At 38.9% G+C, this 13,253-nt stretch overlaps 1 protein-coding gene across 2 annotated transcripts in view; it reads right to left on the minus strand.

Moving 5' to 3' along the window:
- The window catches only part of CHCHD3 (coiled-coil-helix-coiled-coil-helix domain containing 3), a 147,391-nt gene that overhangs the window by 101,087 nt on the left and 33,051 nt on the right, over positions 1-13,253 (minus strand). For both annotated transcript variants that reach the window (XM_054631443.2, XM_054631442.2), the window contains exon 4: positions 5,658-5,802. In XM_054631443.2, the coding sequence (XP_054487418.1) occupies positions 5,658-5,802 (145 nt within the window). The remainder of the gene's footprint in view (positions 1-5,657; positions 5,803-13,253) is intronic.

Raw genomic sequence — 13,253 nt, forward strand, 5'->3', positions numbered from 1 at the left:
GATAAGGAAAGCCCAAAATCTGTGGCATAAGGAAAGCCCAATTCTGTGGGATAACAAAATCCCAAATCTGTGGGATAAGCAAACCCAGGCTGTGTCCAAAATGCTCCCAGCCAGTGGCATTTCAAGGACTGCTCCAGGAACAGACAGCAGCTGCCTTAATTTCTGCTGAGTTAAGCACCAAGAGTTGATTAAATCCTCACACTAACCCCACAAGGGATTTCCAGGGTTTGGAAATGCCACTCTGAACAATAATTTCTACTTTTGCTGGCACAAATGTCAGAATTACTGCTTGGCAAGCCTTTGGATTAGCCCAAAATGTGTTTTTGCAGGAGCTGACATCCCAGCAGCCACCTGCCAACCCCTGAACTGAGGGCACTTCCTGGGACATGTCACAGCACAAAAGTATTTCAGGTATTAACACATCATTTCATCCTTTTTTATTCCCTCATTTGTATAAAAAGCTAATTCTAAACTTTTGGGATAACACTATAAATTTATTCTTCAAGAATGGGAAATGTGACTTCATTTTGCATCTATTTAATAAAACCTGAATTAGCACCCTTTACAAAGGAAAAATCAAATTCTTCCTTCTTCACCATAATTTCTTTTCCTTTGCACTATTTAAACAATTTAGCAGCAGCAAAGGAATTTATTTTGCTACTGACACTTCAGGAACACTTTTGTTTTTCTCCAAAAAGAGTCTGACAAATCAAATCTGGGCTCCATAAAATACAAACCTGCTGGAGCAGTTTACTAAAACACAGAATTCTTCACAGTACCTGGCAAAGCATACACAGAAATGCATTTTCCTTTGGTACAGATTTGGAATTCTGCTCTGTTACACGAAATAAATGCACAGGTTAGGGTAAGCAATGAAGCCAAAGGAATAAAATCTGACCAATTAAAGGAAAATAAAGGAGCTGACTTACAGGAAGGTGAGAATTACTCATTATTTTCAGTTTTAAGGAAACAGACAAAACCTTATTGCTATTTTGCAATATTAAGAGTATACACTTCAAACAAGCCACAGGGGAAATGGAAAATATCTGTTTGGTGATAACAAACCTGCAGCCAAGAACCACCAGGTATTTCCAAATTTCCCAAATGGAACCAGGAAGACTAAGCAAAACCAAGAAGACATAAACTAACTTTATATATATATAACTAACTTTATATATATATATGCTAACTTTATATATATATATATATTTATATATATATATAAAATTATATATCTTATTCTGAAGTAAGTGAAAATTAACCAGCCAAATAACTAAATAAAGCAGTTCCATATCCATAATAAGGAATTTCTTGAGCTTCTGGCTGAGGAGAAATCCAGCTTGTGCTTCCCAAAATCACCACAACAGGGAGAAAAAGATGCAAACCCCCAGTAATTATGCAAATAATAGTCTCCATTATAAATCTTCAGCTCCTCATTAGCTCCAGGCCACAAAACCCTTATCTCTCCCACACAACATTAAGAATCCAAGGATTTAAGGCACATAACTGATGCTGTACCTTGGTCATAATTCCTTTCCATTCTCCTTTGTTCCCATGTTTTACAATGACAAAATATTAAACATTTGTTTACAACACTGAAATTATTCTTCAACAATAACATTAGCACAGAGGTGAAAAAGAATCCAGAAATTGCTGGAAAAGATATCAGCACTGAGGTGGAATTGGTTTGGTTTAAAATCAGGATTTGGAAAAATAACATGAATATCAGATTTTAAATCCCACAGCACAGACAAAGCTATTGCTTATTGAAGTGATTGATTACTAAGATACCAACCCATAAACCTCAAAACCTTTGGATTTTACTCCAGATTTAGAGAGCCCAACAAATATTTATGTTGCAGCTGACATAAGTCATTCCCATTTATTTTCACAGCAACGCTCACATTAAGTATTTTCAACTTTTTGCCTTGAAAATAATGATTTCTTTAGTATTCACCCTCAAGTATATTTGTATTTTTAAAGCATATTCCCACCTCATACAATAATGATTATTGTTAGAAAGAAGAGTCAATAGAGACTCACTACAGCAAGCAAACACTCCATAGAGGAAGTTATAAATCTGGCAGACATTTGAAATGGACTGAACTGTATAATGTCAGTTTTCTGAGGAAAACAGCCAACCATATGTTCCAATTTCCTTGTCAGGAAGGTTAAATACATCAGCTCTAACAAGAGATGAATCTTTTAAACAGAATTTTTCACTGAGCTGCTTCCAAAGTTGGAAACAAGCAGCAAAACCCCTTAAAAGAGGGATATTTAACCAAAATAAAATGACATGCTGCTACCTAGTCATGAAAAAAGAAATAAAATAAGAGATCTGCTCTCCTCTTCTACCAATAGGCCAGAGGAGAAAGGTGCTTGGAATATCTGTGATTTCTGCAAATATTTGAGAGTAACAGCCTTCATGGGGTCTTCAAAATGCAGTTTCTATTGTATCCAAGATGTTACAACAGTCCAGGGTTGGTGACAGAGGCACACTACAGCTGCAGGCAGGCCTGAAGACCCTTAAATTTTAGTTACATTGCATTATAAATTTTTCTTTGCTGAGCATCTTAATCCATAAGAACCAACCAATACCTTTACTTTTACCTATAGCCTGTCATAACTACTGTAATTACCATGTTATGGTCAATGCTGTCCAACCACGTGAGTTAGTATGTCACAGTTTAAGCTTCAAGTTGCTTTTCAGTTTTCTTGCAGTGGAAAATTCTTTAATTTCTACTTTGCAATCTTAGAGTACACCCATCAAAGAATGAACAAGTAGAAATGGAAAATATCTGGTGATAACAAAGCTGCACCCAAGAAGCACCAGGTATTTCCAAATTTCACAAATAGAACCAGGAAGATTGAGCAAAACCAAGATGACACAACTGCTAACTTTGATATTCTGAAACAAGTGAAAATTAAAAATTACCCAGCCAGATAACTAAACTTTTTTCTACTTGCCACATGGACATGTCTTGTTTGCCTGTGGAATCTTTCTGCTTGGTATAAACATCTTTTTGTTTGTGGTCAGCTTATTCTTTGCTCTAAGTCACAGAACCTCTTTCCAACTCGACATAACCTTTGCTTCCTTGGTTGTCCAGCAAGACTGGCTGAGCAATCCTCAATTTATTAAATTAATTGAAGGAAAATAAAGAGCAGGCTTACAGGAAGGTGAGAATTACTCAGTATTTTCATTTTTAAGGAAATAAACAAAACTTTATTGCTATTTTCTAATCTTAGAGCACCCACTTCAAAGAATGAACAGGCTACAGTGGAAATGGCAAATCTGCAGTGGTGATAACAAACCTGAACCCAAGAAGCACCAGCTATTTCCAAATTCCAAATTTCCCAGATGGAACCAGGAAGATTGATCAAAACCCAGATGACACAACTGCTAACTTTGATATTCTGAAGCAAGTGATAATTAACCAGCCAAATAACTAAATAAAGGACTTTCATATCCATAATATGGAATTTCTCAAGCATCCTGACAAAGGATACACAGAAATGCATTTCCCTGTGGTACAGATTTTGAATTCAGCTTTGATACAGGAAATAACATCTACTATTCTTCTATATCAAAACTTGCTTCCATCTCTATTCCATTCTCAAATTCTACATTCAGAGACTCAACTTAACCTTTGCTTTCTTAGTTGTCCAGCAAGACTTGAGACATAAACTTTAAGGAATTTAGAGATTTTAGAGGAGCTAAGATTTTAGTTAGAGATCAGCTTTATTGGAGTTAATTAAAATAAATGGGTAGTCCTTGATGAAGTTAAGAGTTAGTAGTTAACTAATAATTGATTGCTTGTCAGCACAATGTTTGGTTAGCTGGGTTTATAATGAAGAACACAGAAACTGATAAATGGCTTTTAGGAACATAAGACAATTGTGGCCTCCTCTGTTCTGAAACCAATTGAAGACAGGGAATGGGAGTTCCATCAAAGGTTCATTTGTCAGATTTGCATTGAAAAGGTAGAAAGGTCAGAATGAGGAAGACTTCATTTACTTCCTCATTTTGGGACCCCTCCCCATGAAAGGGACCACGGACCCATTTCAAGGAACAAATGCTTAACAGCTTTTGAACTAATTACCACACGGAGCACGGAATGGGATGTACCAAAGTTATGAATACGGAGTTGTATTTTGGGTATTCAATACTTGTACAGATAAAAGGACTCTGGAATCACCTGTGAATTGTGGTGCGTATTTGGGAGCTATCCCACAATAACTCTGAACTTTCTAACTCTGAACTGTTAGGGAGTTTGTGGATATTGGTACTGGATCAATATCCATATTGATCTGGATCTGGGAATGGGATGTACCAAAGTTATGGATATGGATTTGTATTTTGGGTACTCAATACTTGTACAGATAAAAGGACTCTGGAATCACCTGTGAATTGTGGTGTGTATTTGGGAGCTATCCCACAATAAACACACACTTTCTAACTCTGAACAGTTAGGGAGTTTTTGGATATTGGTACTAGATCAATATCCTTATTGATCTAGATCTGGGAATGGGATGTACCAAAGTTATGAATACGGATTTGTATTTTGGGTATTCAATACTTGTACAGATAAAAGGACTCTGGAATCACCTGTAAATTGTGGTGTGTATTTGGGAGTTATCCCACAATAAACACAGACTTTCTAACTCTGAATTGTTAGGGAGTTTGTGGATATTGGTACTAGATCAATATCCATATTGATCTGGATCTGGGAATGGGATGTACCAAAGTTATGGATATGGATTTGTATTTTGGGTACTCAATACTTGTACAGATAAAAGGACTCTGGAATCACCTGTGAATTGTGGTGTGTATTTGGGAGCTATCCCACAATAAACACACACTTTCTAACTCTGAACAGTTAGGGAGTTTTTGGATATTGGTACTAGATCAATATCCTTATTGATCTAGATCTGGGAATGGGATGTACCAAAGTTATGAATACGGATTTGTATTTTGGGTATTCAATACTTGTACAGATAAAAGGACTCTGGAATCACCTGTGAATTGTGGTGTGTATTTGGGAGCTATCCCACAATAAACACACACTTTCTAACTCTGAACTGTTAGGGAGTTTTTGGATATTGGTACTAGATCAATATCCTTATTGATCTGGATCTGGGAATGGGATGAACCATAGATATGAATATGGATTTGTATTTTGGGTACTCAATACTTGTACAGATAAAAGGACTCTGGAATCACCTGTGAATTGTGGTGTGTATTTGGGAGCTATCCCACAATAAACACACACTTTCTAACTCTAAACTGTTAGGGAGCTTTTGTCCACCACAGCTGGATATCGGTACTAGATCAATATCCGTATTTTTAATAAATCAGACTCAGCAAACCTTAATTTACACATCTACTATTCTTCTATATCAAAACTTGCTTCCATCTCTATTTCATTCTCAAATTCCACATTCAGAGACACGACACAACCTTTGCTTTCTCCGTTGTCCAGCAAGACTGGCTGAGCAATCCTCAATTTACACATCCACTATTCTTTTATACCAAACCTTGCTTCCACCTCTATGTCACTCTCAAATTCTCCATTCACAGACCTTTCTGCCAAGCACACACACACATCTGTGAGACTTTCCTGCCCCACTCCCATCCCTCCCAGCACGTGAGGACTCACAAAGCGCTGAGCCTTCTGCCGCTCCTCCTCGGTGGCCGCTCTCTCGCGAAGGATGGCTCGAGTCAGGTGCTCGTTTGAGGAGATCCTCTCCCGTTCCAGCAGCTTGCCAAACTCATCCCGAACGTACATTTGCTCTTGTTTCAACCTGCAGGAGGTGCAGGGAGATTTAGGCTGAGGGAAAATACAAAATCTGCTTTCCAAGTGTTGTTTCAAAGCAGGTAAGTCGCTTTAAAAGCTGTCACAGCAATGCTTTTTACTCTTGGCTTCTTAAGACACTTAAATAGAAATATTCACTGAAAGAATCCAGAAGTTTATTTCTAATTGAAGTATCAAAATCTGAATACACAAAAGCTACAAGTTTTGACACAATTGTTTGTTAAATCATATAAATTAAAACTGATTCAATAAATATATTTTTAAGTAAGATGCAGAGAACTCTGTTGGTTGGCTGGGTTTTTGTCTGGTTTTATGGAACCATTTTTCTGGGAAAATCCTTTTCCCAGCAGCCAGCAGGCACTCAATTTCCACCTAAAAGCTTTCCTGCACTGGGGAAGTGCTTTCCTCCCTAAACACACCATAAACCCAAGGACTTCATCCATTTCCCAAGCTCCACGAAGATCGAAGAACCATCATCAACCTTTCCCAGCCACCTAAGAGGAGCAGAGAAAATAAGTTATTGAACTTGTTGCAACAGAGTTAATAAAGGCAACTTCAGGCCCAGAAAATTCTCAATGTTTCTATGTCACGAGCCATAAATAGATTTGAAACCTTCAATGGAGTGCTTGAGACAAGCACACCGTGTCTCATTTTCATGGGAACACTCAGTGAATAAAACCTGTGTGCTGTGACACCAAGCACGGAACTCAGAGCAGTAATGGAGCTATGAAACACTGGGTTTCAAATAGATTTTTTTTTGTTGTTGTTGTTGTTTGAAAGAGTGATGGAGAGGAAGCTTCAATATTCTCAGTGCATTTATCTGTTGTCAAGGGAGCTCTGGAGAACAAATCCTAATGAGTCGGGTCACTTTGTAAAAGGTACCAGCATTAGAGTACATTAGATTCTTCCCCAGGGAATACATTTAAGTGAGGTAGGGAGGAAAAAAGACAATTACAAGATGTATTACTTCAGTGCTCAGCTCCAAAGCCTCTGAAATGCAGCTACCAACTGGGAATCTTTATAAAAGTTTATTAAGCTGCATCTTCAATTACTCCAGCTAAAAAAAAAAAAAAATAAAAAAGTCAGATTATGCAGACATGGACCAAATTCCATTAAGTGATTTCCCAAGGTCCCCTAAATTACTCCATCAGGATTGATATAACAAATCCTTCATACAATCATAACAATCCTTCACACAGCTCAGTCAAAACATGCTGGTTGTCTTTTGGATTGGAGAAATCATGTTTTGCCTAAAAAGGAAAAAAAGTGTCAAAATAGTAGTCTCAGCACCTTTTTCTGGTGAGCAATAAAGAGCATTTAATGCTTTCCAAGACTGAAGGAAGATCCTTCCTCATTCTTCTTGGATTTGACCTCCTAAAAGAGGTTTTCCATTAAAAATGTCTCTTCTTTATGCTGCTGTACACAGCAGAGTAATTAAAAGATATGAAACTTATTTTACATATAAAATAGCAGAAAAACCCAGTCAAAAGTTTCAATATTCGAAACTATGAAAAATTAAAAACCAAAAACCCCTCATGAACAAAAAAAAAACCCTCCAAAAAAGCCCAATATAAAGCAACCCCCCAACATTAAGATATTTACATTTAATTCTTCTTTTTATCAAATTAGATCTTCTTCCTAATCTCTCATTTAAATCTAGATCAAAACACTCAAGTCACCTCAGTGAAAAAAAATGCATTTTACTGTTTGGTTTTTTCCTTCCTTTCCCTTTCCTTGCAGGGTGTTCTACCATAAAAGAAAATGACACTATTTCATGATCAAATTTTTTACAATTTAGGCCAAAAAGGAACTTTTTCATGCCCAACACTGCTTCTGGCAGCACCTTCAAGCAAAAATTTCAACTCTTTTTTTATCAACTCTCACCCTCATTTCTGTGACCAGGATCACACAACGCAACGAGTTAAATTCCTCAAAAAAACTTTAATTTAGGGCAGTTTTTACTCCCAAAACAATATCCTAAACTGCCATCTCAACTGATTGAAATTCAGCAGAGTTTTTAACAAATAAGCGGGATTTTGAAGTCATTTTCATTTATTTGAGTTCCATAATTGGGTGGCTTGTAGGAGCTTAATGAAACAAACATTCTGCAGATCCTGCTGATGGCAAACATTCGCCTGCATCAACCTCCAGTAGGGTTTTTTTTCCTTGGCATTACAAATTCATTTTCCTGGCATTCAGCATGTACCAAATAAAGGCAAACATCAGCTGGATTTACAGTAATAAATGATATTATTATCTATAAGTTATATTAGCTAGGCAAAAGTAAAATAAAAAAATAAAATTTAAAAAAGTATATATATATAAAGTATACAAGTTTATATACATATACAAGTATATATATATAAACTTGTCACTACTCCAGGAATTCCACAGGAATTTTTCAAGTGGCATTTTTAATTACAGCAGAAATAAAGGCTCAAGTTAATGGTTCTTGTGTTTGAGCACAGAACTCCAGACAACAGAGAGCGTTACACTGATCATTTATACAGAAAGGATGTTAAAAAAGCTGCTGAAGCAGCAGAAAAGGCTGCTGGCTATACATTTTCCCCACACAATTGATATCTTTTTGAATAAAATCCTTCGAAATAATTATGAAATACTGCTTTAAGAAGTGTGGAGTGGCTGATTTAATGAAGTGTGGCATGCAAGGCAATCACTTCTCATGGTGCTATTGGAAAACACACATCAAGCATTAAGAAGCAGCTCCAGTTAAAGTCTGCGTTAACACTTCACAATATTTCATTTCTCAACTGCTTTATAGCACACAACTAACACAAAAAAAGCAACAATTCCTGCCTTTCCCCAGCACTGTCATTGAAAACTTCAACACTCTTAACTTAATGCTGTGAAGAAAATTTATATATCTGTATTTTTTTGTAAGAGGATGGGTAAATCCTGACAAACCAATCACGCAGGATTTAGGGATCTCAGAAGATTTATTCCTGTCAGAGAAGCATAACAAGAATTTGAGTATTTTTGTTATCACATTGTCATATTCAGGCTCCACTGTAAGACAAATTTTGGACTGTTTTAGTCCTGAAGTCACTTTAATCAAAATAATGTTTGCAGTACATTCCACCTCTAAATCAGATTTGGCTCACGTTGAACACAAAAGCCACCACATCACCTCGAGGAGCAATCACACAACAACAAGCAAAAAGAATTCTGGAAGACACTCCCAGATATAAAAAATACATAAATATAAAAAGTTTAATATATTTAAAATAGAAATAAATAAAAAGCCGGGTTTTGTTAACTTTGATTTTCTGAGATATGGGCAGAAGGTGCAGAAATCAAATCCATGTGATCAAACCACCCATTCCAACCTCCTCTCCAGCAGAGCTTCAGACCAAAGGGAAAATACTTCACCAAAAAAACATTTCTGCTTCTGCATTCCATCTTTTTATTCCACTCTTTTTTTTTTTCTGGAAGAGCAGGAAATATGGGATTTTAATGGCATTTGTTATTGCACAGCTTTTCAACTATGAACGTCCTACATGCAAGATTAAGCACAAGAGAATTTACCTGTGAATTTATCAAATATTTCAGTGCATGATCTAAAACAGACTGAAACACTTAACCCACATCCCTTAAAATCAAGTAATAACAACATAGTAACACAAGGCAAAACAAGAGGAAAGCTAATTTCTCAATTAAATCACAACCTAAAATTAATAACTGACAACCATCATATAAAGTCAAACAGGGTAAGAGAAGCAGAAATATAAAACTGGCTCCACTTTCCAATTAGAAATTAGAATTTGAAACACAGAAATAGAAATTTAAGACCCAAACAAGAAATCATCTCTGAGGGCCAAGGAGTTTTCTGTATCACAAGAAAAACAAAAATACACTCTGAAAAAAAAAAAAACTGATAAAACTTTGCTGCACTCCAAGTGGTTTCCATCCTTTTCATATCTAGTTTTTAATTAAGTTCAAGAAAAGCAAATTGTTAATTTTGCCATGTGGATTTATGGCCCAGGATTCTCCTCATGCCCAGCATGACCCCTGTTAGCCACAATAACAAGATGAGTAATTTAATTCTAAATCCACAAGAGTTCCCTCTTTTGTTTACTTCAAAATATCCATTTCTGTTGTTCTTGAAAAACACCTGCAGATGTTAATTAAGGAAAAAGCACCTTTTAATTCAGAGACAACAGCAGCACACTGAGAAAAGCTGAAAAATATTAGTTTTGTGCTTTGATGGCCACTTCACAGTTTATTCTCCATTAATCAAGAATCCACAGAAACCCAAAACTGGCAAACAATACTCTTAGAGAAATGCAGTGATTTGTCATTTCCAACCCTTATTTTCAGATATTGGAAATTTATTACACTATCAAAGCCTAAGCATTTCCTTTTTGCTATTTTTTCAGGGCAGTGATTACTTGCCAGTTGTTTTATCTTTATTACAGTCTCCAAGCTACACAATCTGATGGATCTGTGACGTTCCACCATAAACTCACTCAAGCCTAAAGCATGAACGGTGTCATTTTTCACTACTTCCAAGCAAGCAAAAATCAAAATATTCCCCCTTCCAAAGTCCACTGTCAGGAAAATCATCCTATCCTCTATGAATCAGGGAAAAATGTAATGAGGTATCATTCAATATGGAACCCAAAAACTCACTCCAGCTGGAGATGGTACAATATGAGGAACATTCATGAGGTTTTCTGCTTTCTTGGACCTCAACAAGCTCCTTAATTGCACCTGATGGACTCAGAGTGTGGGATCTCAGCACATCGTTCCCGATGTCCAGAGATGCCAGGAGAACCCCTGGGGGTCTCAGAAATCCTGGAATGTTGCCAAGAGTGTTTGGTGGCTTGATTTTGATCCATCCACAGAAGTGACAAGAGTTTGAGGACAAGAGAATCACTTTAGAGTAAAAGGTGTAAAAGAGACACATTTAGAGGGTGAAATATAAACTTTGGGGTTTTTGGTACAGGGGGGTTATGGAGACAAGATGGAGGGATCAGGGCGTGTCTTGTCCTTCTTCTTTCTTCTTCTTGTCCTCCATCTCCTGTGGTGATGTTGGCACTTGGGGATTGGTTTATGGTGAAGGTGCACTTGCCAACATGGGTGAAAAGCATTGGGAAATAAAGGTAAATATTGTGTACGTAGATTTTAGTATAAAAAGACATGACCGCCCCGTGGGTGGTCAGAGAGTGCCTGTGACTGCTTGCAGATCAGACCTCTGTTGGACAGACAGAAAATTTTGCAGATAAGAAATAATAAACAATCTGAAGATGGAAAAGCTGAAGAGTCCAGACTCGTCCTTTGCATCGCGTGCCACCCAAGAACCACCCTGCCCGTGTCGGGGCAGAGACAGACAGCCGAACCCGACATCAGAGAAGATCCCAAAATGTTTGGAGCAATGTGTTTAGGGCAGGCTGCAATATTAATGAGAGAGTGATGTCTGTGAGGGCTGAGTTTCAATATTTCATGAGCGGGATGCGCCAAGGAAAGCCACGGCTGGAAACCGGCGAAGCTGCCCAGGGATTTGAAAGGATGCGAGAGACGTCAGGAAAACATCTCCAAGCTGAGCTGAGCCCTGAGAGGTGTGAAATGGAGATTGCTCTGCCTCCATCTCACCTGTCTGCAAAGTCGGGGAAATTACCTCAAGTTTTTCTGATTTTACAAACACCTAACGAAGGACAGAGAGAGGGAAACAAATTATCTGGGAGGTCAAGGCACAGAAAACACAAAGAAGTTGTTCAAAACTGAAGTTTCTACCACTGCTTGCTCATTAAAAACATTATTCTCCACTCACATAAGACTTTGCACAGCACAAGCGACAGGAGCTGTTCCTAACATTAGTAGCAATGACATTCTTAACAACTGTTCTAAAATTTCACTTTTAAACCTTTCAAATCATGCAAATATTAACAGAAAATATCATTTTTCTGCACATGAAAGCCGTGGTGTCGAAAGGACATTTTGCTTTCAAATTTTTGGTGCTCCTACTGCTCAGCCTGGAGAAAAGGAGGCTCAGGAGGGACCTTGTGGCTCTCCACAACTCCCTGCCAGGAGGGGACAGCTGGGAGAGGATTTGGGATCTAACCCCAGGGAACAGGAACAGGAGGAGAGGGAGCAGCCTCAAGCTGTGCCAGAGGAGGTTTAGCTTGGATATTGGGAAAATTTCTTCATGGAGAGGGTTGTCCAGCCCAGGCACATCTGCCCAGGGAGTGCTGGAGTCCCCATCCCTGGAGGGATTTAAACAACTTGAAGATGTGGCACCTTGGGACTTGTTTTAGTGGTGGCTTGGCAGTGCTGGATTAATGGTTGAACTTCATCTTAAAGGAATTTCCAGCCTCATAGATTCCATGATTTCAAGATTCCAAATCCAAATCCAAAATGCTGAAGCTTTAAAATCATGGGAATATCTGAACTCAAAAAGGTTCACACATCTCATCAAACCCAGATTTATCATCATTTCATGAGTGCAAAACCAGTCAAATGTGATGACAGAGACCCAAATTGGCCCCACTTTACCCACCAGACCCAGCACCATTAAAACCCTCTGACAAATCCATCACAAGTGACCAGGAGCTCTCACAACTCTGGCACAGGCAGAAGAGGGAAGGGATCACCCTTCTGAGTAGTTATGCTTGAACTTCTCATGATTAAATTTAATGAGAACTCCATCTCTTTATTCCATATCCACTTCTTCCTCAGGGTGACTGCTCCTCCTTAACATTTGCCATACATGAATATAAATTAGCTCTTAACTCATGATACACAGTGCTGAGAACAGGGAAGTGATTCCAGCACTGATCCCTGAGCTGGCACTGACCTTTTCCCATCCCAGTAACTCCTCCCTCACCTTTGGTCCATCCCAATAAATCCTCCCTCATTCCTGGTCCATCCCACACTGTCACACAACTCCCACACGAGTTTGGGACATGTTCCACAGCAGCAACAAGGAGAGCAGGGGATTCTGTTCCTTCTTTAGGCTGAACTCCTACCTGGAGTTCTGTGTCCAGCTCTGGGACCCTCAGCAGCAGCAGCAGCAGCAGCACCTGGAGCTGCTGAAGCAAATCTGGAGGAATCCATGGAGCTTCTCCAGGGCTGGAGCCAGGCTGGGAGAGCTGGGAATGTTCCCCTGGAGAAGGGAAGGCTCCAGGGAGAGCTTCCAGCACATTGCAGGCCTGCAGGGGCTCCAGGAGAGCTGCAGAGGGACTGGGGCCAAGGCCTGCAGGGACAGCACCCAGGGAATGGCTCCCAGTGCCAGAGGGCAGCCAGGGATGGGATCTTGGCAATGAGGAATTCCTGGCTGGGCTGGAATTGCCAGAGCAGCTGGGGCTGCCCCTGCATCCCTGCAATGCCCAAGGCCAGGCTGGACACTGGGGCTGGAGCAGCCTGGGACAGGGGGAGGTGTCCCTGCTCCTATGGAATGAGATGATCTTGAAGGTCCCTCTC

This window comes from Agelaius phoeniceus, chromosome 5, assembly GCF_051311805.1.
Source record: "Agelaius phoeniceus isolate bAgePho1 chromosome 5, bAgePho1.hap1, whole genome shotgun sequence".
NCBI classification, from domain to species: Eukaryota; Metazoa; Chordata; class Aves; order Passeriformes; family Icteridae; genus Agelaius; species Agelaius phoeniceus.